This window comes from Aspergillus karnatakaensis (genome assembly GCF_047715665.1).
Source record: "Aspergillus karnatakaensis strain CBS 102800 unplaced genomic scaffold BJY04scaffold_27, whole genome shotgun sequence".
Lineage (NCBI taxonomy): Eukaryota > Fungi > Ascomycota > Eurotiomycetes > Eurotiales > Aspergillaceae > Aspergillus > Aspergillus karnatakaensis.
Genome location: NW_027395739.1, coordinates 159,976 through 186,342, shown reverse-complemented (window position 1 = coordinate 186,342; position 26,367 = coordinate 159,976). Strand labels below are relative to the sequence as shown.

The window sequence follows — 26,367 nt, the reverse complement described above, 5'->3', positions numbered from 1 at the left end:
TTTTCCGCGACAGAGCTTTCCCGAAAGACGTCGTTGAGTACGCGTCCAGTTTAACTACTCTCCATTTCGTGGAGAAGAACAATATGGCAGCTTTGGTACAGACGATCCCTCAGCAAAACAGCACAGTTCCGGTGCTCCAAACTCGTCCTTCCTCCTCCTCGGGTGCCTTCACATCATCTCAGTCCTTACAGCAATCAAATCCACGAAATCCGGCCATGTCCTGGAATACATATAACACGTCAGGTAATTCGGGGGCCTACAGGCCGGGCCATCAGGTTGTCGCCCCCTACGCATTTACCAGCACCCCCAACCTCTCCAATTCACCCAACGTGCAAAACCGTCAGTCATGGTCACCGAATTTGAGACCTGAGCATCGAACATCCTCTGCCCCTCAAATCCCCGCGAATGCTGCTCACGTCGGAGCCAATTCACGCCCCGTCAATCACACTGCAGCTGGTTCTGTATCTACTTCATCTTCCAACTCTTCTATCCAGTCATACATGTCGAAAGACGATTCTGCGATTCCTTCTCGGCAGCTTCGAACTGACCCCTCCATCCGCCCCTTGTCCACCGCCAATCTTCCTTCGCCTACACCACCCTTTATGAATATATCCTCCCCTACCGTGTCCCGTCCTTCGCCTGATCGCTACCGTCGTGGAAATCGTCGCTCGGATGCCCCAACAGCTACCCTCTCCACCGCCACGGGTTCTGCTCCGGCCCGTCTTTCACCGCCGATCACAGATGAAACTCAGCAGCACACAACATCGATCGGTCCGCCTGGGGTTAGAAGTCTTGTACCGGACAACAAATCCCACCACATCGGACATACGAGAGCACCTAGTGCGGACGATATTTCACGACCGGAGAAGACACAACCGGAGTTGGCGAAGAGGTATCGACGGAGGAGCTGGGGAAATATTGACAACACCGGTCTCATAAACCTTGAGCTCAAGTTACCCGTGTCATCTCCTATTCCAATGCCGAAGGGCCAAGACTACTTTGAACAAGAACGGCCCAGGTCGGCCCAATCACACAAGGAAGTCTCTGGAAGCATCCACTCTGCTCGCTCCTCTACATCATCTGTAAGACCCCCACCCGTTATTACTGAAACTTGAGCCTCACACAGTCATAGGTGCGTGATGTCCAGGCCGACTCTAATACATCGTCCTCGAAACCTACTACGAAACAGGACGAGGCAAAGCGCACACCAAAACCATCTCCATTGTCTCAACCTGTATCTGCAGATCCCACGTCGCCAGAAACCTCACAGCCAACACAACGTGACCCACCTAAGTTGGTAAGCCCTGCTTCCCAGCGGCTGGCAGAGCTCTCGAAACATGATGCACATCGACCGGGCAAGTCACGGCTGAGGAGAGCCTTCTCCTTTGGAAGTGCCTCTGAGCTCCTCAAGGCTTCGCAGACCGGACACCGCAAAGACGGACTTTCTGTGGATAAGTCCCGCAGGGATCTCCTCAAAGAAGAATTGGGCCCTGAACAAGCTGCCATTGCTGAACAGCAGGAAGCTGGTGGGCTCGGTGAAAGCATATACTCTCACCACCAAGGTCGCTTCTTCAACAATTCTACGGATAACCTGTCTATCTCCTCTACTGCTTCATCTGCGTCAATCATGCTTCGAAAAATGGGGAAGGGAATGAAACGGTCAACTCGCTCTCTTGTTGGCTTATTCCGACCGAAATCAGCTCTCATCACGTCATCCACAGATGAAATGACGGCGGAGCCAATGGCGCCCCAGGTCTCGGTCGTGAATATTGAGGCAGAAAGGAAAAGCGTTGCTGCCAATGCCACTCCCCAAGACCTTCCTCATGGCGGCACTGTCTTCCCTAAGATGGAATCAACTGTTCCTCCCGTCTCTAGCCAAGATGACGACTCGGCAGAGGCACATCAATCGCGTAAAAGCATTGTTGGGGGCGACAGGGAGCGCGCTGAAGTACTTGCAGCCGTCAGGAAGGGCATTCTCAAGAGTAAGCGAATCTGACCATCAGTGTCATTTTAGAATGTTTGTTAATACCTCACAGGAACGAACTCTGAACCCACGCTTTCTACGCCCACCAAACTCGGGTCACAACGGGAAAATGGCACCGATTCGCCACAATCCAGTGCACCCAGCACTCCTGAAGACCAACCCCGTACCGGGATCAGACGCCCTGATACGGTCAAGATTGCTGGTGAAGATGAGGTTCCTGATACAAAGACAGGATCGATGGGACCAGGCGCAGTTCATACAAAAAGCCTAGTATTCAGTCCTCGAATTCAGTTCCATGAGACATGGCCTAGCGGAGAATACGATAGACGCGGAGATATTGCGACCTGCAACCGACTCACTCCACTTCTTGCTCAGCAGATCAAGGAGGAGCTGAATACCTTCAAGATGGTTAGTCATACCGAGCTAGCTTAGTGTTTGGTCTCAACGCTGACTTGCAATGTTTTAGGAGATGGAAGTTCACGAAACCTCGAAAATCTATACCCACTTTCTCTAAACGCAGCATTGCAAACGGCGTTCTCATTCTCTTGATTTTCCGTGTGTCATCTAATGTCGGACGGCGATTGGATCTATGAAGGGTGTGGTATCCACGTTTGGCGTCTTGTAGACCTGGTTTATCTCTAGAGCAACTCTTTTTGGTTGCGCGGTCGGTCCCAGCTTGGTGTCTTGACCGTTTCGGTCGAATGGCACCGTCCGGCCTTTCCCAGTTTGTTGATCACGATGTTGACTACCTTGGTCCCTAATACGCATGCCCTCGGTGTTACGGCGACAGCAATCTTTTCATCTGGGATAGGGAGGTTTCTATTTTCTATTTGTGCACGCACTCCGACCTCATGCGGATCCAACAGCGGACAGATATAGAAGAGAAAATGGAGTGATCGATTGTTGGAGATGCTGTGGCTTTGACCACTCCAGATCGTACGGTCTTGATCTATCTACCTCACGCTCAGGAATTTTGGGCTTTGATTTATTTTTCTATCCTGTCCCGGATCCACTTACGTTTACGGAATTTTTGTCTTGCTCTTTTCTTCTCTCGACAAACCATGTTCGATTCATCCAGTCTTTTTAATCTCGTCCTTGGCAAGCGTGGAACTGGGTCGTACCGTTGATCATTATCTCATCGTATCATAGTTTCCTTTTTCTCTCTCTCCTGTTTTCCTCCTCATGTCACTGTCAAACATGCACTAGCCACTTTCTCTTCGTGTGTTCGCGTTCTGGAAATCGATGCACTGGCTTATCTCAAGCAGCTTGAAACATCTGTTATCATTGACCGGTTTAATCACAGCATTTCAGGGCCTGCTCTTTCTGCCTCTCTTATACTACCTACCTCACTTAGGGCTAGCATCTGAACTTGGGTGTCCACGGTTTTGTCTCTTACGCACACGCACTCCTTTCTCGCTCTCATAACTGTTGCTGGTACTGTATCTGGTTCGAGGGCATGCGAAGTAATTGATCTCTGTTACTCTGCGTCGGAATACGGTTTAGTCTCTTGTAGAATGAGGAAGCATCGGAGCGTAGCACGTAGCTGCACACCGAGACTAAGACTACCTGAAAGTGCGGTCAGACCGGTCAGCTTGAGCTGGAACTAACTGCCCTAGTCGGCACGTTGTGCGTGGTCTCGTCATCACTATAGATATTAGAAGCCTAGCAGTACGGCTCACTTGGCTACATGCGCCAGCAGCTCGCAATAAATATTGTCAGGCAAGGGTAAGAGTACCTTGAGTCCACTCCCTGAATAGGCACAAGACAAACAAGAGGGTTAGCATAGACCTCGCATATATCGCAGGTGGCAGCGAATCATAGTTGGAAGACGACTTGTTGAAGGGATCAAGACTATTGTTTACTCATGTTTGGTCTCTTCCAAGGTTGTCTTTGAGATGTGACGAAATCTCGGGGAAGATGCGAGTATATCGGAGGAGGAACGAGGTGGCTCGCTTTGACGCAGAAGATGTGCAGCAAACAACCTGTAGGAACGATGCGGATTGTAGCAGCACAGGAGACTCGTCGGAGTTGGACCGAGATGGGCTGAAAATGGACCAGATCAGGAGGGGACGGGAGGGATCGCCGGCCGAAGCGAAGCATTTCTTGGGGAGCTTGTTGCAACCATCACGGGGTCTTGTTTCCTTCCTTCCTCATCAACCATCAATCAACCTCACTTCACCGGCATCTCTCTCCCATCCATCCATCCATCCACCCATTCATCCATCAACCCTTTCTTTCCAGTCTCCAAAAGAAGAGATTCTCCATGATTTGGCAACCCCCACGCCATCACCCATCCACATCCCCACAGTCAACCCGTTGAATCCACCCCCCCGGCCTCGCCATGCTTAACTCCTCCCCCGGCCCTCCTAAACCCCAGAGTCAGACCGAAGGCCCCCGCTCCCGATTCTACTATTGGCAGGACTTCCTCCGCACCCTCCCTGTCGGCACATGAGACAGAGCTGCTTCTCCGGCCGCTCTCCAGATTTGTTGCAACAGTGCGACGTAACATCCGGCTTTGGTTGATCGCGGGGGTTCCCCGGGCTATCAACCCTTGTTCCCTGTTTCCAGCTGATCAATATGAGGGCGAATTTTTCCTCTCCTTTATCACTTTCTTCTTCTCCGTCCCATCCCTCGGCCTCTACTCCTCTTCTCACATCTCGTTCATCATACAATACTATGTCACCACGAAATTCGACAACTCAAGACCCTGATGGGGACTTTCACAAAAGCCATGCCGAGAATATCGAAGTCATTCAAGAAGTTGCCAATGCTAATAGGCCAAATCCGAGAAAAGAGGCGCCGGCGTACGTAGCGGGCTTGTCCCCAGAAGAGCGTGAGCTTGCAGAGAGGGCTCTTGTCCGCAAGATTGACATTCGTCTATTGCCCATGATTATCATCATGTACATTCTCAATTACCTTGACCGGAACAACATTGTGAGTGTCTTTCCGTTTATGTACGGGAATCATTCCGCTCAACTTTTTTAGGCCGCTGCTCGACTTGCTGGTCTTGAAACGGATCTTGGCTTGAAGGGTGTACAGTACCAAACCTGCGTCAGCATTTTGTTCGTCGGTTACCTCCTGATGCAAAGTAAGAACCCGCGAGAGGGAGCCAGATCCTCTTGCTAACCTACTTAGTTCCCTCCAATTTGATGTTGAACAAGTTCGGGAAGCCTGCGATCTACCTGCCTTGCTCTATGATCTTGTGGGGGATCATTTCCACGTGCACAGCTGCTGCTCAAAACTATGCCGGTCTTGTCGTTACTCGATTCTTTCTCGGTTTCGTGGAGGCCGCTTACTTTGTATGTCTTCAAAATTGTCCCCCTTGGCTATTCAACTGACCTTTCTTTCTCATTATAGCCTGGTTGTCTTTACTTCCTCAGTGCCTGGTATACTAGAAAGGAACTTGGCTTCCGTACTGCAGCCCTTTATTCTGGTTCGCTAATCTCCGGTGCCTTCTCCGGCTTAATTGCGGCCGGTATCACGGGGAACATGGACTACAAATTAGGGCTCCGTGCTTGGTATGTGGAGATCCTCAGAGAAGCATGAATCTTTCTGACCTCTTAGGCGTTGGCTTTTCATAATCGAAGGAGCCGTAACTATTGTGGTTGCCCTTATTGCTATCTTCGTTCTGCCTAACTTCCCGCGTACCACTACATGGCTCTCAGAGGAGGAGAAGCAGCTAGCAGCGTGGCGACTAGAGGAGGACATTGGCGAGGATGACTGGGTCGACAGCGAGCAGCAGTCCTTCCTCCATGGTGCTATGTTGGCTTTTAGCGACATCAAGACCTGGATTCTGGTAGGGCTTTTTGATATTAAGATAAGAACTTACCAGTACACTAACTCTAGTTCTACTTAGATGCTACTGGTCCTCTGCATTGTCTCCTCCGCCTCCGTGACAAACTTCTTCCCCACCGTCGTTGAAACCCTCAACTACGGTAAGATTGAGACCCTCCTTTTAACCGCACCTCCATATGTCCTCGCCGTGATAACCGCCTTTGCAAATGCCTGGCACGCGGATCGCACAGGCGAGCGCTACTTCCACATCACACTGCCCTTATACATTGCTGTCGCGGCATTCATCATTGCTGCAACCACAACGGCCGTCGGCCCCCGTTATCTATCGATGATGCTCATGGTTCCATCTCTGTACACCGGCTACGTCGTCGCCCTAGGCTGGATCTCAAATACTCTTCCTCGCCCAGCCTCAAAGCGTGCTGCTGCTTTGGCCGGGATTAACTGCGTGAGTAACGCGAGTAGCATCTACGCTAGCTACATGTACCCAGATGGCGACAAACCGAGGTTTGTTACTGCTATGTCGGTGAATTGTGCTACAGCATTTGTGGCTATCATTTCAGCCACTGTATTGAGATTCATCCTCGTGAAGTTGAACAAGAAGCTTGATAGGGGCGAGGGCATTAGCGGTGGTGTGCCGGGACAGGCTTCATCTAGGGGTTTCAGATTCTTGGTTTGATTCTGGTGCTAGACTATTTGAAGGCTACATTTGATGCTCTGAATATATCAAGATTTAGTGAGAGGTTATATAGATTTACAGGTAGAATTTTCTGCTCTTCTAGATATGTGGCTGCATCTTCGACAGAGGATTGAACCTTACCTAAATCAGTGACTCAATAAATGAATCCACCCAGCAAAAGACTGTCCACATGTCCTCCCGGGAGGGAAACAATTGGTTACGTGTGCGCAAGTCCTTTGCAAAACGCGTTCCTCTCCCCAAGCCTCAACTTACTCACGTCCGAACTTTTGATGTCAAGCGAACCATCAACCACGTAATCAACCGCCCAGTCCAACTTCGAGCTCGCACCCGCTTCTGTCTGTGGGTTTGCTGTCACGCCAATGGTGTCTTCCCAACTATAATTAAGGATTTCCGATTGAACAGGGTACACAATCTGGTTGCCAGTGTTGGGGGTGTACCGTCCGTTGACAAAGAGCTAAGCACGACAGGCGGTTCCGCCTCCGGGGTTCTATTCGGTATCGGTGTCATCGGTGAATGAAGACGTCGTCAAGACGATAAATGAGGTCACGACCTCTACGCCCTTCGGGATCAAGAGCGGCGGGATGATGTTACGGAAGAATTGGACTGCTGCGCTGGCAAAGGAGTACCGTATCGAGCTCGGATGGTGACCAGTCGAAGTTGTTGAAGTTTGGGAGGTGCCAGCTGCCGCGTTCGGCGTCAGGGCCATCTTCGTTGCACACTCCACAGATGGGAACGAGGTCTGACTCTCCACCTATGGTACCGGTGATGTGCTGATGGGCGAAGTCCGGCGTGGGGGTTTCTTTGTTGTCGGATGTAGAAAGACTAGAGGCTTCGAGTATTCCGCGTTGTCAAAGACGCTGGTTTTTTTCAACGTGGCCTGTGTCATTGTAATCGCTTAGGGGAGCCGTCTGATATCGGAATGTTGTTTGTGAAAATGAGCTGCCATTGGCATTGGGTAACGGAGGGGTTGACCGGCTAGGTGGGAGCTCACGCAGTGGCCGTTGAGCTAGGCGGACCAGCCACTACTTATACTGTTGTTAGTTCCATGTCTATGAAGCCGAAGTTGAAAGAGTAAGAACAATGCAGCGCCGCATGGGAGGTTATGGAAGACGCCTGAAACGAAAGAGTCAAAGTAGCCGGGCCATAGATGCATACCGTTCTGAAGCCTATATTGCAGACAAGGCCACCAAGACTTGAACTGAGAGATGTTCCGGGAGAGACCAGGGAGGCGCAGAGAGGACCAGGTGGAGTGGAGAAGAGAAGAGGAAGTTCTTTTAGGAAGGCGAGACTATCACATGACATCCAAGATGCAGTACAAGCTCAAGGAAGATTATTGTCATTCTCGTCTGCTCTAGTAACATACACTGTTTTATCCCGAAAATTAGGGGAAAAAGAAGCATCGGCACGAGCTAGGCGCTTCACAGTGGGCCCAATTGTAGCTGCCGAGGCCTTTGCAAATATGTACACAGAAACCACCATGGAAGACATAAACGATCGACTCGCTTTTATCAGATAGTAGGCGGATAGAAAAGGCCAACAGGACACATTATATCATGCTGTTAAAGGCCTTGCACGCCTAGGCGTGATGGGTTTGGTGAGAGCCCAATTCGACCCACATGGGGTCTCCAAACATTCTCTCTCGTGTGCTGAGCTCGTAGGAGATCTAGATGCGGAAAAATGTTGGGATGGCTGCTATTGGAGTCAAGCCGAGGGGATATATCAAGGGATGAAGTACGCCAGTTTATAGAGTGAACTTTAGACCAAGCCGTGTGTTGTCTTTGCCTGGTGTTCATATACCATGCCTGGCCGTGCGGGTGGTATTTAGTCAGAGCTGCCTAGAACTCCGTACGGATTAGAGGTCTTCACCTCAGCCGTGTTACCGATGGCTGGTGCCTCTTCCTTGCTGACTCTCTTGGCACCCTTTCCGGCAGGAACGGCGGAAAACCCCTGTTCGGATTCTCGCTGACTCTCGGTTGCGCGAGCCTTCTTAGCAGCGCTTGAGCGGGTGCGAACGGGGGAGTTTTCGATAGACTCCTTCAATGATCCGTGGCGACTGGCGCGAGACTTGGTGGCAGCCTCGTCCTCGGTGGTCTCACTGGTCTCTCCGCTCATCTCCGCGGCCTTTTGAATCTCACGGCTGACTCCCTTCAGAGCATCCAGACCTGCTTTCTCTGCCGCGTGGATGTGAGTGGACTGAAGACCAGGTTCCTTGCGGTACAGGTAAGAGCGGACGAAAAAGCGGGCAAAGAGGTAGGTCAGAGGCAAAAGGTAAGCGACGTTGAGCCAGATGGCGAACCCCTGTCCAGATGTGTCCATGCAGGTAACCATAGGGCCGGCCTGGACGAATTCTCGAGGAGCATCAAGGTCGTTCACGGGGTGGCCGACATTCTCGGCAATGCCCTCCGCACCTGCTGCACGGAAAGCAACTTGCTTGAGCCAGGCTAATCCGGTCGCCGGAGCGGCAGTTGCGGCTGCAGCAATAACAGAGGCAGCAGGAGCATAGCGGACTGGAGGTAGAGTGTAGTGGACGAACAAGTAGGATGCCGCCATTGTCGATCCGATCACGAATTGGGTGATTTGCATGGTAGTCAGCGAGCGCTTCACAATATTGGGGACGCGAATGCGGAGGGCGGTCAATGTGTAGTAAGTATACTATCATCGAATCAGTACCAGTCTTCATAAGAACAAAAATGTGAAAAGGTGTTTGAGTACCATAAGCGCGTGGATGGCAGAGTTGACGAGAGTGAAGATCCAGATCGGTGGCGCAACATAGCGAATGCCAGCCCACATGCACATCATTGCACCAGCGTGGTGATAAGTCTGCAGGGTTGAGCTCTTCTTGCCCTTAGCAAGGATGATCGCCGTATCAAGCACCTCGTAAAACTTCGAAAGGTAGAAGATCCATCCCAAGAAGCCCAGACCCTGGTTCCACAGACGGCCGACATCCGTCGGGTCTGGAACGCCACCTTCAGCCAATCTGTACTCGGGGTTTTGAATTGACCACTGATTCACGGTGCTGTTGTAGGTTGCTGCGTTTCCGTACCCTCGGGGCCCGTTGCACTTGCAGAGCGCATCAACGACACCCACGAGGCCTGTCTCCTCCCACGATGGCCAAGTGTTCCTGAAGGCACGAACCATCCCAGCGAAAGTCCAGGCGGAATACACGGCGAGGAAGACATTGTGCAGGATGACGAAAAGCTTGAAGCCCTTGCTCTGGCTGAAAGCATAGGGCTTGTAACCGCGGCTCTTGTTCACGCGATTGATAATGACGACAGTAACGGCATAGACACTAGCAATGGTAATCGGAACGCGCACGTCGAGGAGCTGGTTGTAGAGACCGGCAGGGATGTTGAATGGTTGGTACCACGTCGGATCCTCGAGCTGCGGCGCAGGTACCGTCGCCGGTAGCTCATCCGGAGGGAATTTGAGCAGCGAAGATGGAGGCAGGCCGATTCGAACGACCGCAGGGCCCGACCCTGTATCCAGGGCGAGGTCATACATTTTGGATTGGGCGCAATGGAGTTTGCCGAATGGGTAGGAAGTGGTTGAGAAAGCTGAGAGATAGGACAGACAAACAGGCACGAGGACCAAAACCAGGGGCGCAAAGCAGGCAAAGGACCAGAGCAACCTAAAGATGGTAACGTCAATTTAAAGCAAAGAACCAGAGAAGGGAAAAAAAAAAGGCTCTCCACTGTCCAGGCTGACGAAATAATTGAGCAGCGAGTAGTAAGTCACCATCACTCGCTGTAGTTAATTTCTGCGGTGGAGCCGCGACTGCATTTTGTTGGGAAGAATCCCCATACAAAAACAAAGTAGACCTCGGCCCCAACAGTTGGCAGAGCGCACAATCACAGTCTCTGTCCAAGACTCCAAGTCTCCAAGACTCTCCCCGCTTGTGAATCTTGTCCTTATCTCCAGGATGTCGAGTCGACCAGTTCCCTTTTCTCCGAGTGCTATCAACCCTACTGACTCGGGATACTGGTTAGGACTAAGGAGTAATTGACAATTGACATTGAACTGACGTACCTATGACCCGCACGCGAGAAGCTTCCGCTTTGATTCCCGACCAGCTACCTACCTAACTTCTCTCTCTCCCAACGACGCGCCACCCAAACGCAAATCATCTCCGCGTCTTGTTTGGTACAGCTGCTGCGTGAATTCCTGCATCGTACCTCAAGAATACTGTCGCTGTTCTTCTTTCCGGGCCACGGCGCACAGAGCAACTACAGCGTACAGAGTAGGACAAGACTAACGGTCGCCACGGATTCTAGACCTACCTAAAGACCGAGGAGCCGAGACCGAATGTCCGCTACTCACGTGACATCTACGAACACGTCGAATTCCTTGGGGATTCGAGAAGCCTACGGTTAAGAGAACCAGGTGAACCGTGGCTAAGCTCGGGTGGTACTTTATTAGGCTAAAAAGGGAATACGCTAGATGCTCAAGCATATATATAACTCCGGAAATGTGATATGACCGCCAAGTCGCGGGTATAGTGTAGAACTCTACTCTGCGGTAGACCCTGCTCAGCGGGGTTTCGTACCGAGAGGGAGTGGAGGCGGCGCTGGCGATCCCGTATTGACTGGCGCAGACCGTAGCTCAGCCTTCTTCTGGGGCGGCGGGGGTGGGGGCGCCTTCCTGCGAGCTAGAGTCTCCGTATCGGTGCTTGAGGTCGTTGTTGAGCGGCTGAGGTTGGGATGCGGAGGGATTGGGGGAGCTTGTTCCGCATTGTCTGACTTGCTCTCCAGCGCATTGTTAATCTTATTGGTTATTCCGTACTTCTGATTGAATCCGCTCAGCCTTTGCTTTCCCGCTTCAATCTGGTCATTGTGCTTTGAACGGAAGTCATTGAATGCGGATCTCGCGCTGCCAGCATTCGGAGCAGGGGTAGGCGGTGTTTGGGTTTGCTGAATTGGCGGTGTGGGAACAGGCGATGGAGCAGATCCGGAATTTGTTCTCAGTTGAGAGAATCGGCTCTGTAACTCATTCAGTGGTACCTGCTGGACGTGACCCGTTGATTGCGGGGTGGGATTTGGAGAGCTGGCGCTGATACCGAGCGCTGGGACCGAGACACCTGCCTGGGAGAGGCGCGATGTGGCTGCCTCGTTCAAATATCCCTTCACGGGCTGTGACTGTTCCGTAGCAGACGGGCTTGGCGAATATGCAGGAGGGGGAGGGGAAGGCGTGTGAGATGCTGGCGTCGAGGTGTTCGTCCGAGGTGGTACACGAGGCGGAACACTCGGCCTGGGTTTAGGGCTTGCAGTTGTTGGCACTGATTCTGCAGCGGTGCCGATTCGTCGAACAGGGGGTGGGGGGAGAGTACTCGTGTCGATGCCGGTTCGGTTTGCGCGATAAGGAACGGGAGGCCGGTTTGCAGCCTCTTCGGCCGCTCTTCTTTCCTCCTCCGCTGCTTCTTCTTCCTGCCGCTTCTGTTCTTCATGCTGATTGATCTGTGCCTGACTCAGTGGTGCTCCCCAACCGGTGCGATCCGGAGTGGTTTCGTTCGGAAGCGCCCCAGCGCCGTGGTATTTGATGTGTTTGGGCGGAGGGCCGAATGACGATGGGTCTTTGAGCGAAGCAAGTGGCCGTGACACGTGGTTTTCTCTCTCCTCATCTTTGTCCTTTCCTTTCCCCATCCATCCGGCCTGACAGAGGGAGTGTCAGGGCGGGCATTGTGGGTGATAAGCTGGAGGACTTACCACCTGGTTCACGCCTTTGAAGTCATTCCGCCAGCCCTCTTTCTTTCCTTCACGGCCCTTTGGATGCCAGCCATCTTTCATAATCCCTTTGAATCCGCTCATTGTGATATTCTGCGCGATTCCGCAGACTGGTAGGCAGAGAGTTTCGAACACATGAGAGACTGCGCGCGGTGGAATCACGGGATGTCATCATTCCCTCGCAAACCGCACTATCCAATAGGGGTTAGTCTAACGCTAACTTCATTTGTCGCCTGGGCGAGTCCGGGCTCCAGAGTCCAGCTTCATGACATGATGAATGAAGTTGAATCCAGCGTTGATTACTGAGATAATGCTGTCTTCTGAGAATGTCGGATTTTCAGAAGTCCAAGAGGTCCACATCAGAGATAATGCTCCGGATGTTTCAGCTGCAGCTAAAAGGTTCGAATCAAGGTGAATTTCCACAGTCGAGCATGGAAATCCCTCACTGCTCAACACCCTACATTTGAGCCAGCAGACGGGCACCGGCTGCGGCCTCCTCTTATGCGCAATACGCTCCCCGACAGTAGGAGGCGCCATGGTGAGATATTCCTCAAGCCCTCTTGTAAGTATTCCCAGAACACCGCCGCGCACTCTGGAGTCTGGACAGACTGATCAAGTGGCCTTAGCTGGCATATTTCGGCTTCTACAAATGGCTGTGACAGACAACAGAGCGATTTGGAGATGCTCTAGCTTGCAAAGACCATCATGCGTTAATGATATTAGTATTTGCAGCTGTGCTACTCAAGTACGGAGAGCCTAAGCATTGGGTTGCCGGAGTTGCGCCAAAGCTGCTAGTTAAGTAAGACATATGCTCCCATTCACTATGCTTGGAGACTATCAAAACTGGCCGATGAAGAAATTGGAGCTGGGGTGATGTTGGGACATGATCAATGCTTATGGCTGGGTTAGATTCAGTACGATACTTATACGTAGAGGCATCGGTCTATCTATACACCAGGATATTGGTTCTAATCAGTCCCAAAATGTGGTTCCAGCGCTCACATAAGCTGTGCCCAGTCCTACCGCACCATATCCCACACCGAAAGGTCTCTTTTGGCCAGTGTGAGAATGTAGTTCACCCTATGATCTATGTTATCTATAGACTGCGCTAGCCTTGATTGGGCTAGATATTATAGAGACCTATATCTCCGCCTGAGGCAATAAGGCCTCCCGGCAGCCCATCCCAGGCTGTTTCCTTGGATTCTGGATTTCAACAAAGAAATTATCGTTGTGAACTTATACTCTCCATCATATATATGCCACAGCAACTGACAACTGACGGCTCCCATTCGTGGAGAGAACTCGTAGAATGCAGACTCCGAGACTGCGAAATGGCCCCCAAGTTGGATGATCTGAACGGCCACGCAAGAGCAAGGCTGTGAGCCCGTTAGATCAAAAGCCCACCATCCACCATCCCCATCAGGAAAGAGGCGTGCTAAATCTATCCATCAATGGCTGATCAGCACAGCCTCGCAGTGCTTTTGAAACAAAGCGCACATTTTGCGTGGCCAACACCTTTTGTTTCATGTGCCCACTGCCTCCCGGCGCCTACGGAGGACTTGGGACTGGCACTTGGTCTGAAAGAAGTGAAAGCAAGGACGCAAGCAAGAAAGATGGAAGAAAGAAACATCTTACCGCTGTCATCCTTGTGCAACGCCCCCTCCTGCTCGTCTGATACTGGATGGTTTTGAGTCGTGCTGAGAACTCAGCCGTGCCCACCATCGGTATAGTCTTCTACTCCGCAGCTGTTGGCCCAAAGGCTGGCTATACCTGTCTCTTGTTGGAGCCGCTGCGCCATGTCAGCTTTGCTTGCTCTTTTTCACCCTCCCTGAGTCCCTCAGGCGCTCAATCTTCTTCGTCTCCTCTTCTTCCTTTTCTTTTCCTTCTCCTTTCCTCTCTTAATCCTTGCGAGGCATTCCGCTAACTAAGTGCCTCGTACCGACTGGCGCAAGTGGCTATCAACAATCAGCCCAAATACGAGCGTGATCGGCTGGTCTGACCACAATTACTATTATTGGAACCTTTATAAGCCTGCATGAAAGAACGACTTTGAGCGGATTCGAATAATCTTACCGCGTGGAGGGGAAAAAAAGTAACTTCTCTCCTCTCGCCGACGAGCTGTGGTGCCCGGCACTGACCATGGCAGACTTCGACGCTCTTACCATCTCGCCGGGGCAGATCTTCTCTATTCTTTCGGAGATGAGTGGCAACGCAAATGACGGTAACGTCAACACCGATGAGTTTGCTGGGGATACCGTCAATGACGGGCCAGGCGGGATTTTTGGGAATGGTGTTGGCATCGAGGGTAGTAACGGTGCAGAGGTCACCACGGCGGAGGGAACTGGCGCACAAGTCACGAATAGTGCCGCCAACGACGAGATCGGAGCAACATCATCCCAAGGCGATGGATTGGCAAATCCAACCGAGGCGGCAACACTAACGTCGGATGTTCCGCTAATCGACGCTTCATCTGAAGAATCAGCCTGGACAGCAATATCAACATCCACGACATTCACCTCACAACCAAGTGCAACACCATCATCCTCTTCCGACAGCCAAAACGACAACGATGATGACGGTGGAGGTGGAGGTGGCGGTATGAGCAACGGTACCAAGATCGCCATCGCCGTCCCCGTCGCCCTCGTCGGCGCTGCCATCCTCGCTGCCATCCTCTTCTTCCTCCTCCGTCGTCGTCGTCGCCAACGCCAACTAAACGCTCAACCTGTCATCTCAACACGACACCTCGAAACCTCCTCTTCTGTCTTCCTTCCTCAACAGCCACCAGTCCAATCCCTCCCTCCTCCCCCGCCTGTAGCACCAATATCACGCCGAGCTGTCCCCCAGCAAGAAACCATAGCTCCACCAGCCTCATCAGAAGCAGCAACAGTTGTCCCAGCATCCGCAGCAAGAGATCTTGAATGGCGAACGTCCGAGGAACGAGCGGAGGAGACACGGCCGCGCTCACCATTCGATCATCCACACGACAACGACGACGCACTGTCTTTTGTTTCTGGGATGAGTGACCGGGAGGCAATGATGCGGGCGAGAGAACGTGATGATGATCTATCGTCTGTGTCGAGTTTCGAGGATGAGCCGAGCCCTGCGCCGAATCCGAATCGAGGCACAGGGTAGTTGATTATTGTTTTGTGATGACTTGTCTTTTGCGTAGTTTTGTCGATAATTATATCACATCTTTATATAGTGTTTATTTATGACTTCTAATTTGACTCTATTTATGTCCATACCAGAAAGGCAGTTGACGTGTGCATCTCGGCATTTTATGTGACGGGTGTGGTTTATATATACATAGGACGTTAGAGACTATCTCAACGGGTAGGTAGATTGTCTTAGACAATATCAAGCCACAGTAGATAGCCTACCGTCCACCCCCGAAATCAGGCTTATAAGCCTTGACCTTGCCCCTCATCATCTCCCTCAACGCCATCGTGGCATACTGGCTTGACCCAAGCTGGAACTTGAGGACAACAGCAAGTTTATCCTTCAGCTCTTCCTGCTCCTGCTTACCATCCTCGGCACCCTGTGCAACCGACCTCCCCTTCGCAGTCAAGCGCTCAAAATCGGTCTTGACAAACTGCTCATCGTCCCTCGAGTACAGCTTCACATCGACCGAGTAGTCTCCGCCCATCCGGCTGAGCACCTTCCGGTAACTCCCGCTCAGACTGGCGTCCTTCCACTTTCGGCGCATGTTGAAGGGGTCTAACCCGCCGCCGCGGGGGCTGCTCATGAAGGTCTTGTAGAAATGTGTCATGCCGTTAGGTGGATAGATGACATCAAACCCGGGGAGAGGCAGGACGATGTCGAAGACGCTGTATTGGCCGCTGCTGGCCTCGGCGGCAGTGAGTGCTCGTGCGCGCGTGAAGGCATCCTCGGCCGCGTACGCGCTGTCATCTTCTTGTGGTACGATGATGATTTCGCCATCTGCATCGACGGTTGCGGTTTCTGCCGGAGCAGTGTTCTTTGAAGAGGTGTTGTTGACGGAGCCGTCCTTGTCGCGGTGTTCGTGGATAAGGACCAGGTCACCCTCCACAACGCGGTCACCGTATAGTCGCCAGCGCTCACCGACAGCCAAGTTCCAGACGAGCGATTGGTAGGCGTGCACGTACATCAGGCGGAGGTTACGAGGGATGGATTGAAGGGCGCCGAGGTGGTCGTTGCGAGAGCGGCCTAGGTGGCGGATGATGTTTGATTCGGCGGAGAACTTGCGGGGCATCTTTTCGAGGGCGTCGTGGACGCGGTTGGTGGTTTGGAAGATGTGGATTGCTTCTGCGCGAGCCTTGTCGTCAGAACTGATATTGGTTGTGGATGCGTCGCCGGCTTGGGCGGCGGCGAGGACGTGGGGGCTGTAGTCGAGGATTGCGTCGCAAGCGCCTTTGAAGTCGTCTTGGAGAATCTTAACACCCACCGTATCGGTGCGAGTTGCGAAGCTGCCAAAGCGTTGAAGACCATAGTAGTTGAAGTAGCCTCGTTGATAAAGATTCCTAAGTGCCGAGTTCAGCTGCTCTTTCGCCTTTGCGACGGCGGTCTCGCCCTCTTGAACGTCAATTCCGGGAATTTCGCATTCACGAAGGGTGACTACAAATTCGTTACCACACAAATCTCCCAGCTCGAGGCCATGTTTCCGGTACTCAAAGTCCCCGACAGAGGCGTTGCGAAGCGTGCGGTTCAGTTTCGCCAGGCGATCAACTTGCAGGCGATGGGCACATGCACGTTGCGCGGTCACTCCGCGCCGATCCTTGGTGCCGGCGAACTGAAAACTCTTCGGATTCATCTTGAGCTGGCGGGCAATGAACGAGATGACCTCCATGGTATCCTTATTTTCTTTGTAGATCGTGAAATGGAGATACGGTCCTCCCAGTTCATCCCAGTTGACGCGCGACCGATCACGACCGCCGCGTCCACCACCCTGTGTGTTACGCTTGCTGCGATTTGGAGCAGCCGAGATGACCATCGTCCCACTACTGTCTGTGGAAGATTCGAGCTGCGAGCTGAAAATGCGGCGGACAGCCTGGTGAACCTTGATGCGCTCATCACGATCGTTGATAACAACTGTGTCCAGTCTAGGAAGTTCGCTCGGCTTCAATTTCAAATTTGCCACTGCCTTTTTGTGGAGGGACAAGATCTTCTGAACGTTTTGCGCGCCGAAAATGGAGTCTAGGAGCGTTTTGTCCTCCTCCGTAAGCTGAAAGTCAACGGGCGCCGGGGACTCAATCGCAGGAGCTTCGGGTTCTTTTGGTTTCTCTTCTGTCGCATTTTCTTCCGCCGGAGCAGATTTATCGTCACCATCGCCTGTCTTCGGCGTGGTCGTGCTCTCCAAATGCAAAACTTTCCCTGACGGTAGGATTTCGTTGACGAGGAAATCTGTGTATCTGAAAGCCCAATTAGCGGGCAAACTTGACGCCTTTTCTGATCATACCGTTTCTTCAATATTCCTGCGAATCCCCCATTGTCTGCGCTCACAAACTCTGTAATTCCAACCTCGATTTCTTTCAATAGCTGGTCGTCTGTATCGGCTTGCGGAGCAGCTCCGACGGCGGGGATAACGACCTCATCGGTATTCGATGCATCCTCCGTCTTGAGACGCTTCTGCGGGGGCTCGATAAGATCGGAAATATCCATTGCGGCGGGATGGGAGCGATGGTTGTTGCTGGGGTAGACTGGAGATGGTTCCGCGGAGCTTGATGAAATTCTCCGAAACGCTACGGTACTCATAGGGTGAGCCCTATCTCCGCATTGGGAACCTTACTACTGCAGCTCCAGCAGCCATCGAGCCTGCAATCAGATATTAGGCAGTCTTATGCTGAATTCAGCCTCCGCTGAAGGAAAAAACATAGTGTGTATTAGTTTTAGCATTATCCCAAAGGCCCCTACCGCTCGGGGAATGGGCCTTGGACGGAAGCGCTGAGGCGTATCAACAGCGGTTAACTGCTTATCGGAGTGCGAGGGATCTAGTTGAAGAGCAGTGTCTTAGATTCCTTGAGCTGGCGATTGATCAGAGTGCAGCTGGATCTGAGAGGGATGATGAGGACGAACAGGCTTCTCTGATACCGATGGAGGTGAGGACAAGGATGAAGACGGCAATTCTACTGGATAACTCGGCGATGGGGGTATATCTCTTTTGACTGAGCGTTTATGGCGTTGGATCTTGTTCGTTACGTATATGATTTTCCGGCGCAACGAGTACGGATAGGGTAACCTGTAAAGAAATAGAGCTTAGATAGCACACACCTACAGCGTTAGTGATACCTCAATCAAATTACCTGGCCCCAAGAATGGACCATGGACTGCCATCTCAGATCATAAATCATGGTTCCCAACTAACTAACATTAGTCTATACCTAGTAGTCTATAAATAAAGGCACATCCGCGGGGCTTCTTTCGCATACCCTCGAAACGTTGAGTAAACCAAGCGTACCCTCGCCTCGTTGTCGCATGAAAGACCCAAATAATCAGAACAAAAAATAAAGATAGAAATCAGCTGCTCATCGAAATGTCCATTGATCATCATCTATTGCGTATCGTAAGGGTTGGTGCTGGTTGCGAATCTGTAGCTCGGCCTTCCCAAGCTGCTCGAATGGTTCGCACCGTTTCCCAAACAGCTTGCCGGGAATCTTGGCGAGACTTGCCTTCGCGGAGCAGTGATTCGTATGGAGTAAACGTATGCCGGATATGTGCTTCCACGGCTAGAGTGGCCTTGTGCTCGTCAGACGTGGTTGAAGTCCTTCCTACTCGGCCCGAACCTTTGAGGAATGCGTGGTGGAGAATTGCTTCTAATGAATCCACCGGCATCAAAGGGAATTGCTTGCAGAGAAGTTGTCTAGAGTGGGCCAAGTCTTTTGCATCACGAAGCTTGACAGCGTTGGCACGAAGCTCGGCCGTTTCCTCGGCGGAATGTGAGACAGCTGTGTAGACATCAGAGGGGATCCGGATCCCCAGTGCTTTCTTTCCTGTGTTGTCCTTGGAAGTGTTAGCCACGAACTTAAATAGCAGCTAACTGAACTACTAAGCCTGCATAGAGTGCGCCTCGACGGCCAATTTGTGGGCTGGAGCACTTGACTCGATCGTCGCTATATGCAGGCTAGGTTAAGTAGATCAAGGGGGATTATTCTTACCCAAACTTTATAGACTAGCCGGTGAGACTCCTTGGTTTTACTTCGACAGTTTCGAGTGACATAGACGTCACCCCTTGGGACGAAAACATAGTTGTCCGGCAACGGCTCTTTATGGAGGCAGTTCTGTGGATATATTTCTGTTAGTAGATGGAGATAATGTCGGCCATCCCGCAAGGGATGGATGGGACGCAAGGGTTATCAAAGATCGCTCACCTTCTCAAAGGGCTCACTCGACGACCACTGGGTAGCGAGCTGATATTTTAGAATGCGCGGGCTTGCTCTACCCTCAGCAGTCTTGTTGGGTTTACTTTCAGTGGCCCTGGGGTTCTTGTTGGAGTTGGTAAGGACACTTCGGCCAGTTCCTGGTTTTGTGATCGCCCCCCGTTTCGCAAGGTCTCGGGCATGTTTCTGGGCTAGAACTAATCTCGATGAGTTTGGAGAGGATGGCTTGAGAATGCGGTTCTTCTTTGAGCGACGCCTAGGCTTGCGGGCTTTTTTCCGGGCTGAGATTGGGTTGGCAGAGGGGGCCATGTTGTCGGGGCGGGTTATGCGGAGAGCCAGAGGGAGATCGTGGAAAATAAAAGCAGACATAGGAGATGAAAGAGCGTTGGCCTGTAGTTATATTCGAGAAGTTTAATGCTCAGAGCTCTAATGGTAAATGCTGCGCATACATTTATGGTGAAAGAAGACCTCGAGTGTTTCAACTCCAGACAATCAAGACAGTGGAAGGGCAGGAGTACAAGGAAACCACGACCATCACGAAAGAACGGGTGTTTGATTCAGAGACCTCTTTCACTGGACAGAGGCAAGTCTCATCTCAAAGCATGAAATAGAAGAAAGGGTGAATATCTTGGTTCTTGGATTGGTTTGAATGTTCAATGGGGTCCCAATGGAGGGGTTCGCAAGTGTGTGGCTTGTGAAGTTTGTACCTGAGCAGTGAGCACATGTTACCAGTCACGTGGACCCCGCCGTTACATGTCCTGCTCAGTGAGGATCTTCAGTCCATTATTATCCTTCTATCGACTCCGGCGAGTCTGCGACAGGAATTCGTGTATTTTCGCCGTTTCGATGTTTCAAGGACGGTGGACTATTCTGATTGCTGGAAGGCCGGGCCAGGTACGGAGCATGTAAGATGAAGGCACATCGTCTAAACTACAAGAGGAAATGGGGAGTGTGAACGAAGGACTAGCGGAGTCGCCTTGCCCGGCTGGTTTGGCCAGATGATGAAGCACTAGCAGCCGAGCACGAGCAAGCAGGCTGCGGAAAGCCTGAGATAGGGACACATCGAAATCTTGACACAAGGCCGAGGAGTACCAATTGAATAGTACTTTGTAAACAGCCCCGGAGAATGCAAGCATTGCATCCGTTTTCTGTCAAGATGTCAACCCCAGCGAAGACCGATCGATCTCAAGTGTAAGCCAGGTCTGACGGGGCTAATGTCGTCATATTCGCAGTAAAATTACCCCAAGACTTCTTGAGGCTGAGGCTGGAGCTGAAAGGGGATCCAGAATGGCACGCTACTCCAAGTTCAGTATGGTGAGAACTCTTCCTAAACCAGTCCGGATCGTCGTCTTCAGGGAGCCTTGATCGTGATCCCTTGATCATGTCTCTTTTGAAGGGAAAATAAGCTCGAGATGTGTCTCTCAGGAGTTCATATGCATGGAGAGCCCCTTTCCCTCGCACGGATGCAGGCATATTGGCCCAGAGACGGCGTCAGCAGCAAGCAACCAACCGCTGCAGCTCGCGATGGTGATGGAGACAGGCGATCCACGGAAAACCACCGCTGTTCCTTGTTTCGGGAACCAATTATTGGTCTCAATCAAGCCCTCAAGGGGCTATATGCGTCGCCATTATTATTGTCCCTTCCCAGAATACTTCGGGGGACGAGTGACAAAGTGACAGTCGGTCGTGGACCGGGGTATATCGCATTAGAGAGTCAGCTTGGCTCAGCTACTGACTAGTTAGTGAAGTTAACTGTTGTCAGCCATCCACAATCAAGCAGGTAGCGTGGGTGTAATAGTGTATGCCAGGGTGCAACTTGCAAGATGCAACATCCGTAGATTAGGCACCATGCTAGTACTCCACACCAGGCAGCTCTAACCTGTAACTGTAAGCTAGGCAAGCGAACGGAGGGCCATGGGGGCTGACCTTGATATAGGTCCAGAATCCAGATCCTCGCACCTGGTGGTTTTTCGTATGTGTCCATCCGATTGCAGATTGCCGCCAGAGAACAAATTCCCATCTCCATCTTCAAGGCTCGGAGTGGACCTGCGGATGCAAAGAATTACCAAATTTTACAAACACAGCAAAACGAAAACATAAAATTCTCCTCTGCTTCAACTTCATCTTTTCTTTTCTCCCTCTTATCATTTCCCTCTTCAAGATCTACCAAGAATCCGAGCCGGGCCCTAGGGAAACGCATTCCTCCCACCTCTCCTCCTCCCTTTGTCCAGGACTCTAGGAACCTTCCCTCCTCCTCCTCCTCCGCCAGCCTCGACCGATCCCTCGATCCTCCCCTCCTTATTCCTGCTCGACCTTTTTTCTCCCCCCCCTCAAGATCCGATTGACTATGTGCTGATTTCGTCCTTCCTCTCGATCGCTCCCTTTCCCTCCATCTCCGTTCCGGTTTCCTTGATAATTTCCTTGAACTTCAATGACCCGGTGGAGGCATACATTCATCGGCTCACTCTCCGTCCTACCGAACCGCCCCTCGAACATTCCTAAGGCTCCCGGCATATTTGGTCATCGTTCGATTTGAGGGTTTCCTGGCAGTCGACTTGAATGGTTGCTAGGAGTATACCGTTGCTGACATGAGTTGGGATCAGCCTATCCACAGGTATGTTCGTTGTTCTCTATAGTATCGACCGTATTTGGGGGCTCCGGACTGCTTCATTTCGCACCCCTCGTACTACAATCTTTTCTTTCTTTTTTTTTGGCTTTTGCTTTCGTCTTATTGTTTCCTGCAATTGCCTCCAAATTTCGTCACTCGGGTGCCAGAGTATCCAGAAAACCTTCGAAATGTGCAGTATGATACTAACGGAGCCCTCCGTACTTTTTAGCTTCAGCTACCCAAACGGTGAACCTCAAACTCCCACGAGGACTCCACCCACGACCTTCTTCGGAGACGCTGCCTTTCAGACCCCAAAACTCGAATCCAGCTTTTTCGACCCTCGGGTGACATGGGACACCTCCGACCCGTATGCCTCCAGCCCTGAGTTCCTCCGAACTCCCCAGAGATTCGGCCTCAATACCCCCCGGCTGCCCCAACAGAAGTCGAGTCAAGAGCTAGGAGCCTCGGAACTGCAGGATCCAAATCCATTGAGTGCTCAAGTCGAGACTGTCAAAAAGCGTCGTCCGTCGAAACCTCATGGTCTCAATGAGGATGGCTCTAGAACCGTTGAGTCGGCCAAGTCGGCCGCCTCTATGCAGACACCGCCGCCGAGTAGTGCTTCACGGACAAAGGTGACCGAGTTTGGAGGATTGAGCGAGTTAGGGCGTCGGCCGTCAGCTTCCAGTGCAGTTGGAGGGCATTTGGAGACGCCGAGTCGAGTCATGGGTGCTTCTCCCCGGTTGTTTGGAGACCTCCGGTCATCCCCAGATCCGTTTCAACTAGGAACGGTCGATCCCTCAACGTCACCTTTCTTCCCACAGCAGAGATTGTTCTGGGATCATGCTCTCGACCAGAGCACACGAGACCTGGGCTTGCCCGGAACGGACGGCAGCCTATTCGACTCGGCCGGCACAAACTCGTTTCATATTAGTACAACAATATCGGCATCAGAATCTCATATTCCACAACTACCCCACATTGACCGGAGCATGGAGCTTCCTGAATTTAACAGCACCATCTACGGTCTCTCCTCTGGCGCCCCCACCGACGCCGCTCTTTTCCCCGCACCCTTTTCGACCTCTCCTCGACTTCCTCTACCTAAGGCCGATGACCCTGCCCTATTTCTGAGCTCTCCCGCACGCCGGTTTGGGGGGCCTCAGCCTACCCCAGACAAGCGGTTGTTCTCGAGGCAACAGCGTCAGCCGTATCACCACCAGACCGAGGAGTTCAAGCGAGAAGAGCTCAGACGTGCTCAGGGATTTAACCCTCATCCTTCGGAGCATGAGGAGGAGGATGATGACTATACCCCACGACAAGGCAGGCCAACCTTGACCCGCAGCCTCACCGTCAATGCTATATCTGCGTCTCGCCCCGGATCTGGTGGGGCAATGTCTTCTGCCAGTGGCATTCGGAAGAGCCCTTCGAAAGGCAGGTCATCTCCAATCAAATCAGTCCGTGCCCCTTTGCCTCGATCCAACTCGGTGGCCAGTGGGTTTCCTCGACGATCTACATCAGTGGTCTTGAAGATTGGCAAGGACGGCCGAGCCAAGACAGAGATGCAGCCCGTTGTCGAAGCGTCTACTGGCTTGACAGATCCTATTAATAGTATGGACCTAGATGGCTCTGCCACCGAAAGCGAATACGACTCTGCGGAGTTCCCTGACTATCCCGCTGCTACCAGTCGCAATCCTTCTTTTGCCTTCTCAGAAGCCGGCAGGCCGACAATTGCCCGTAGCGACTCAGGCTCTCGCCCCCCATCGATGGGCTCTTACACTTCCTCCCAGTCAGGTCGGGCTTCTCCCTGGGCCACTGCTCCTCGCGGTCCATCAAGGAGACCTGCGCTGAAAGCCACGATAGATGACTGGAAGAGGACACCAAAGAGGCAATCTGCGGTGCTCCCATCAGACCTATCGTATAGCAGCGCCGCTTCCATTCCAGGCAGCCTTGTTGATGCAGAAGAGGATACTGGGGATGCTCAGCATGCTCTCCGCAAGGTGCTCCGGGACAAAGGCCGGATTCCTAGATCTCAAACAGTCGCAAGCTTCGGGTCTCGCTCGAATCGTTCCTTGCAGTCACTAGCGCAGCTACAGTCCTCGCCTCCCCGTTTTGGGACAGAGATCGACTCCGATTCCCGAGAACCAAATACATCTCCTACAACCATCACCGATCCTGATCTCGCGACGCCTTGTACGGATCGCTATAGCAACCCAAGCAACGGCACCAGGTGCATCTGCCATTCCATGGATAATGGCGGTCATCTTATGATCCAATGGTACGTTCGTTTCCTAGAAGTTATGTCAACAACTACTAACAATCTTTCAGCGAATCCTGCAGTCACTGGTTGCACACCAAATGCGTCGGCCTCGAGCGCTCCAACCTTCCCTCAGTCTACGTCTGCGTTTTCTGCGCACAAACTCCTACTCGCAAAAACCGAATTCGTGTACCTGTCGGTGGTGTAGGCCACGCCCCGACTTCGCCACTTGCCCATAAGTCGTATCGGTTCCGATAACCTGTACTTTACGATAGACTAATGCTTCGACTCGCGTCGAGAACTCGTCCTCCTGACTTTCCTATGCATGCATCACAATGGACCTTTCAGAGTAAAGGTCTCGTCTTTCATTACCCTTTTGGGGTCTCCTTTGTTCAATTAGATATCATACCCATACCCATTTTTGCGGCATCATACATTGTTTCATTCTAGTGGTGGTTACGTATGCACCACTCTATGTCCACATTATCTCCTACTAATTGTTTAGTAATAGTCAGCTAAGACTAGGATACTTGTATCTTGACAGAATGAATAAGTGACAGATAAAACAAGCTGTCCACAATTTACCCTACACTGCATTTCTCAAGCCTACTCATAATCCTATATTTACTTCCGATATGCAACAAATCATGTCAGCTTCGGATGGCGTACAGCACAGTTGTCTATTTCGAGTGAATAATAATAGATTGGGGAAATATTGAGTAAGACTCATCTCACCATTGATCCACTCCACTAACCTCCGTAGTCTAGATAAATTCTCTGGAACCTCAGCCTAAACAGAAAGAATGACTCACCTGCAGCCCCAGAACAAATACAACCCTGCTATACAATTAGTCTCCAAACCAAGAATATAAAGTATTGAGGTCCCCCAAGCCCTTCCTTCGTAAATCCCTAAAGCCAAGCAATTCTCATACCGTCTACACCAACGCGGAATACATATCCACCCCGCTTTTACGATATCTACACAGTCTACCAGAACAACCAACCACAATGTCACAATCAAAACACACGTTCCAAACTGCTCGCCTGCAGTTCAGCCCTCTAGTCACATCTGACGCCCCAGCTCTCTATAATGATCTCCGCACCGCCCCCGAGGTCATGAAATGGTCTCGCCAGGGCCACATCGACTATAACGTGAACGACACAATAAGCTGGATTAGCAAGCTTAGAGAAGGAACGAACGTATCTCCCTCTTCTCCAGAAACGGAGGAAAAGGAAGCGGGATCAAAACTCGTAGGGACGGTCTTCTCTATTCGAGAACTCGACTACCTGCATCAGCAGCAACAGGGGGCAGAAGCCGGGGAAACAAAGGAGGACAAAGTCATCGGCACGATCGGCGTACGACTTACCGAGTCTGAGCTCGCGGAGGGAGAACAGTTTGAGATCGGCTACATGTTTGTGCCTTCGAGTTGGGGGAAAGGGTATGCGACGGAGGCTGTGAGGGGGTTTGTGCCGTGGTGGTTTGATTTCTCGGCGAACTTTCTCAAGGACCATGATGGTGAGACTGGGAGTGAAGGAGTGGACAAGGATGGGATTTATGCGGTCGTTGCGAAGGAGAATGTGCCAAGTTTGAGGGTGATGGAGAAGTGTGGGTTCAGGGTGCATGCGCAGGGGCAGGACGAGGATGGGACGGGGATTGTCGAATACTGTATTGCTAGGTCAAATGTATGAGAGGGCGACGAACAAATGTATATGGTATAGAAAGATAGAAAAGGGGTATATATAAGTACATAGACATAGACCTGTTTACAGCGACAAGAGAAGATGCGGTGTATCCATCTACCATGGTGCTATGCAGGGCGAAAAAAAGAAGCAAAAACCTGTATGACACCCACGCCGTAAAGATGGAATCTTCAAAGCAGGATGAACCTCATCAATGATGCTGAAGATAGATATCACGAAAGCAAAAAGTTGCCCATAGTCCCATAAATCCAGACAGCCCTGC

The 26,367-nt window shown here is 51.7% G+C and overlaps 9 protein-coding genes across 9 annotated transcripts; 5 read left to right on the top strand and 4 right to left on the bottom strand.

The window, feature by feature from the left end:
- Nucleotides 1-83: 83 nt before the first annotated feature.
- On the top strand, nt 84-2,989 carry BJY04DRAFT_228068 (uncharacterized protein; the record flags this gene model as incomplete). Its single annotated transcript, XM_073718757.1, has 4 exons — nt 84-1,082; nt 1,148-1,982; nt 2,037-2,392; nt 2,451-2,989. The coding sequence occupies 4 exons, from the start codon at nt 84-86 to the stop codon at nt 2,496-2,498; spliced, it is 2,238 nt and encodes a 745-aa protein (XP_073570722.1). The 3' UTR covers nt 2,499-2,989.
- A 1,671-nt stretch (nt 2,990-4,660) lies between these two features.
- BJY04DRAFT_207834 (putative MFS transporter) lies at nt 4,661-6,455 on the top strand (the record flags this gene model as incomplete). The annotated part of the gene is made up of 6 exons (XM_073713904.1): nt 4,661-4,918; nt 4,970-5,072; nt 5,120-5,283; nt 5,342-5,502; nt 5,549-5,780; nt 5,841-6,455. The coding sequence occupies 6 exons, from the start codon at nt 4,661-4,663 to the stop codon at nt 6,453-6,455; spliced, it is 1,533 nt and encodes a 510-aa protein (XP_073570721.1).
- Nucleotides 6,456-8,144: 1,689 nt separating this feature from the next.
- BJY04DRAFT_68083 (elongation of very long chain fatty acids protein) lies at nt 8,145-10,489 on the bottom strand. Its single transcript, XM_073720851.1, has 2 exons — nt 9,189-10,489; nt 8,145-9,128 (listed from the first exon to the last, which is right to left on the bottom strand). The coding sequence occupies exons 1-2, from the start codon at nt 9,975-9,977 to the stop codon at nt 8,298-8,300; spliced, it is 1,620 nt and encodes a 539-aa protein (XP_073570720.1). The 5' UTR covers nt 9,978-10,489; the 3' UTR covers nt 8,145-8,297.
- Nucleotides 10,490-10,521: 32 nt separating this feature from the next.
- BJY04DRAFT_68068 (uncharacterized protein) lies at nt 10,522-12,449 on the bottom strand. Its single transcript, XM_073720850.1, has 2 exons — nt 12,176-12,449; nt 10,522-12,121 (listed from the first exon to the last, which is right to left on the bottom strand). Exons 1-2 carry the CDS (start codon nt 12,275-12,277, stop codon nt 11,003-11,005), a joined length of 1,221 nt encoding a protein of 406 aa, XP_073570719.1. The 5' UTR covers nt 12,278-12,449; the 3' UTR covers nt 10,522-11,002.
- A 1,776-nt stretch (nt 12,450-14,225) lies between these two features.
- Nucleotides 14,226-15,457, top strand: BJY04DRAFT_68054 (uncharacterized protein). Its single transcript, XM_073720849.1, has one exon. The coding sequence runs from the start codon at nt 14,333-14,335 to the stop codon at nt 15,323-15,325; it is 993 nt and encodes a 330-aa protein (XP_073570718.1). The 5' UTR covers nt 14,226-14,332; the 3' UTR covers nt 15,326-15,457.
- A 4-nt stretch (nt 15,458-15,461) lies between these two features.
- On the bottom strand, nt 15,462-17,863 carry BJY04DRAFT_190344 (pseudouridine synthase PUS7). Its single transcript, XM_073711495.1, has 2 exons — nt 17,628-17,863; nt 15,462-17,580 (listed from the first exon to the last, which is right to left on the bottom strand). The coding sequence occupies exons 1-2, from the start codon at nt 17,828-17,830 to the stop codon at nt 15,570-15,572; spliced, it is 2,214 nt and encodes a 737-aa protein (XP_073570717.1). The 5' UTR covers nt 17,831-17,863; the 3' UTR covers nt 15,462-15,569.
- A 653-nt stretch (nt 17,864-18,516) lies between these two features.
- Nucleotides 18,517-20,155, bottom strand: BJY04DRAFT_68038 (DUF2293 domain-containing protein). The gene is made up of 3 exons (XM_073720848.1): nt 19,537-20,155; nt 19,324-19,446; nt 18,517-19,168 (listed from the first exon to the last, which is right to left on the bottom strand). The coding sequence occupies exons 1-3, from the start codon at nt 19,912-19,914 to the stop codon at nt 18,716-18,718; spliced, it is 954 nt and encodes a 317-aa protein (XP_073570716.1). The 5' UTR covers nt 19,915-20,155; the 3' UTR covers nt 18,517-18,715.
- Nucleotides 20,156-22,341: 2,186 nt separating this feature from the next.
- Nucleotides 22,342-24,662, top strand: BJY04DRAFT_207831 (PHD finger domain protein; the record flags this gene model as incomplete). Its single annotated transcript, XM_073713903.1, has 2 exons — nt 22,342-24,425; nt 24,476-24,662. 2 exons carry the CDS (start codon nt 22,342-22,344, stop codon nt 24,660-24,662), a joined length of 2,271 nt encoding a protein of 756 aa, XP_073570715.1.
- Nucleotides 24,663-25,161: 499 nt separating this feature from the next.
- On the top strand, nt 25,162-26,194 carry BJY04DRAFT_68007 (GNAT family N-acetyltransferase). Its single transcript, XM_073720847.1, has one exon. It carries the CDS (start codon nt 25,413-25,415, stop codon nt 26,091-26,093), a length of 681 nt encoding a protein of 226 aa, XP_073570714.1. The 5' UTR covers nt 25,162-25,412; the 3' UTR covers nt 26,094-26,194.
- Nucleotides 26,195-26,367: the final 173 nt, after the last annotated feature.

Excerpts from the sequence above, each read along its gene's own strand:
- BJY04DRAFT_68083 (XM_073720851.1), bottom strand. The coding sequence starts at position 9,977 with ATGTATGACCTCGCCCTGGATACAGGGTCGGGCCCTGCGGTCGTTCGA. Across the intron at positions 9,129-9,188 it reads CTGCCATCCACGCGCTTATG|TATACTTACTACACATTGAC; the intron begins GTACTCAAACAC and ends ATTCGATGATAG.
- BJY04DRAFT_68068 (XM_073720850.1), bottom strand. The coding sequence starts at position 12,277 with ATGAGCGGATTCAAAGGGATTATGAAAGATGGCTGGCATCCAAAGGGC. Across the intron at positions 12,122-12,175 it reads TCAAAGGCGTGAACCAGGTG|GCCGGATGGATGGGGAAAGG; the intron begins GTAAGTCCTCCA and ends TCCCTCTGTCAG.
- BJY04DRAFT_68054 (XM_073720849.1), top strand. The coding sequence starts at position 14,333 with ATGGCAGACTTCGACGCTCTTACCATCTCGCCGGGGCAGATCTTCTCT.
- BJY04DRAFT_190344 (XM_073711495.1), bottom strand. The coding sequence starts at position 17,830 with ATGGATATTTCCGATCTTATCGAGCCCCCGCAGAAGCGTCTCAAGACG. Across the intron at positions 17,581-17,627 it reads GCAGGAATATTGAAGAAACG|ATACACAGATTTCCTCGTCA; the intron begins GTATGATCAGAA and ends TTGGGCTTTCAG.
- BJY04DRAFT_68038 (XM_073720848.1), bottom strand. The coding sequence starts at position 19,914 with ATGTCTGCTTTTATTTTCCACGATCTCCCTCTGGCTCTCCGCATAACC. Across the intron at positions 19,447-19,536 it reads CGAGTGAGCCCTTTGAGAAG|AACTGCCTCCATAAAGAGCC; the intron begins GTGAGCGATCTT and ends ATATATCCACAG. Across the intron at positions 19,169-19,323 it reads GGCTAGTCTATAAAGTTTGG|GACAACACAGGAAAGAAAGC; the intron begins GTAAGAATAATC and ends AACACTTCCAAG.
- BJY04DRAFT_68007 (XM_073720847.1), top strand. The coding sequence starts at position 25,413 with ATGTCACAATCAAAACACACGTTCCAAACTGCTCGCCTGCAGTTCAGC.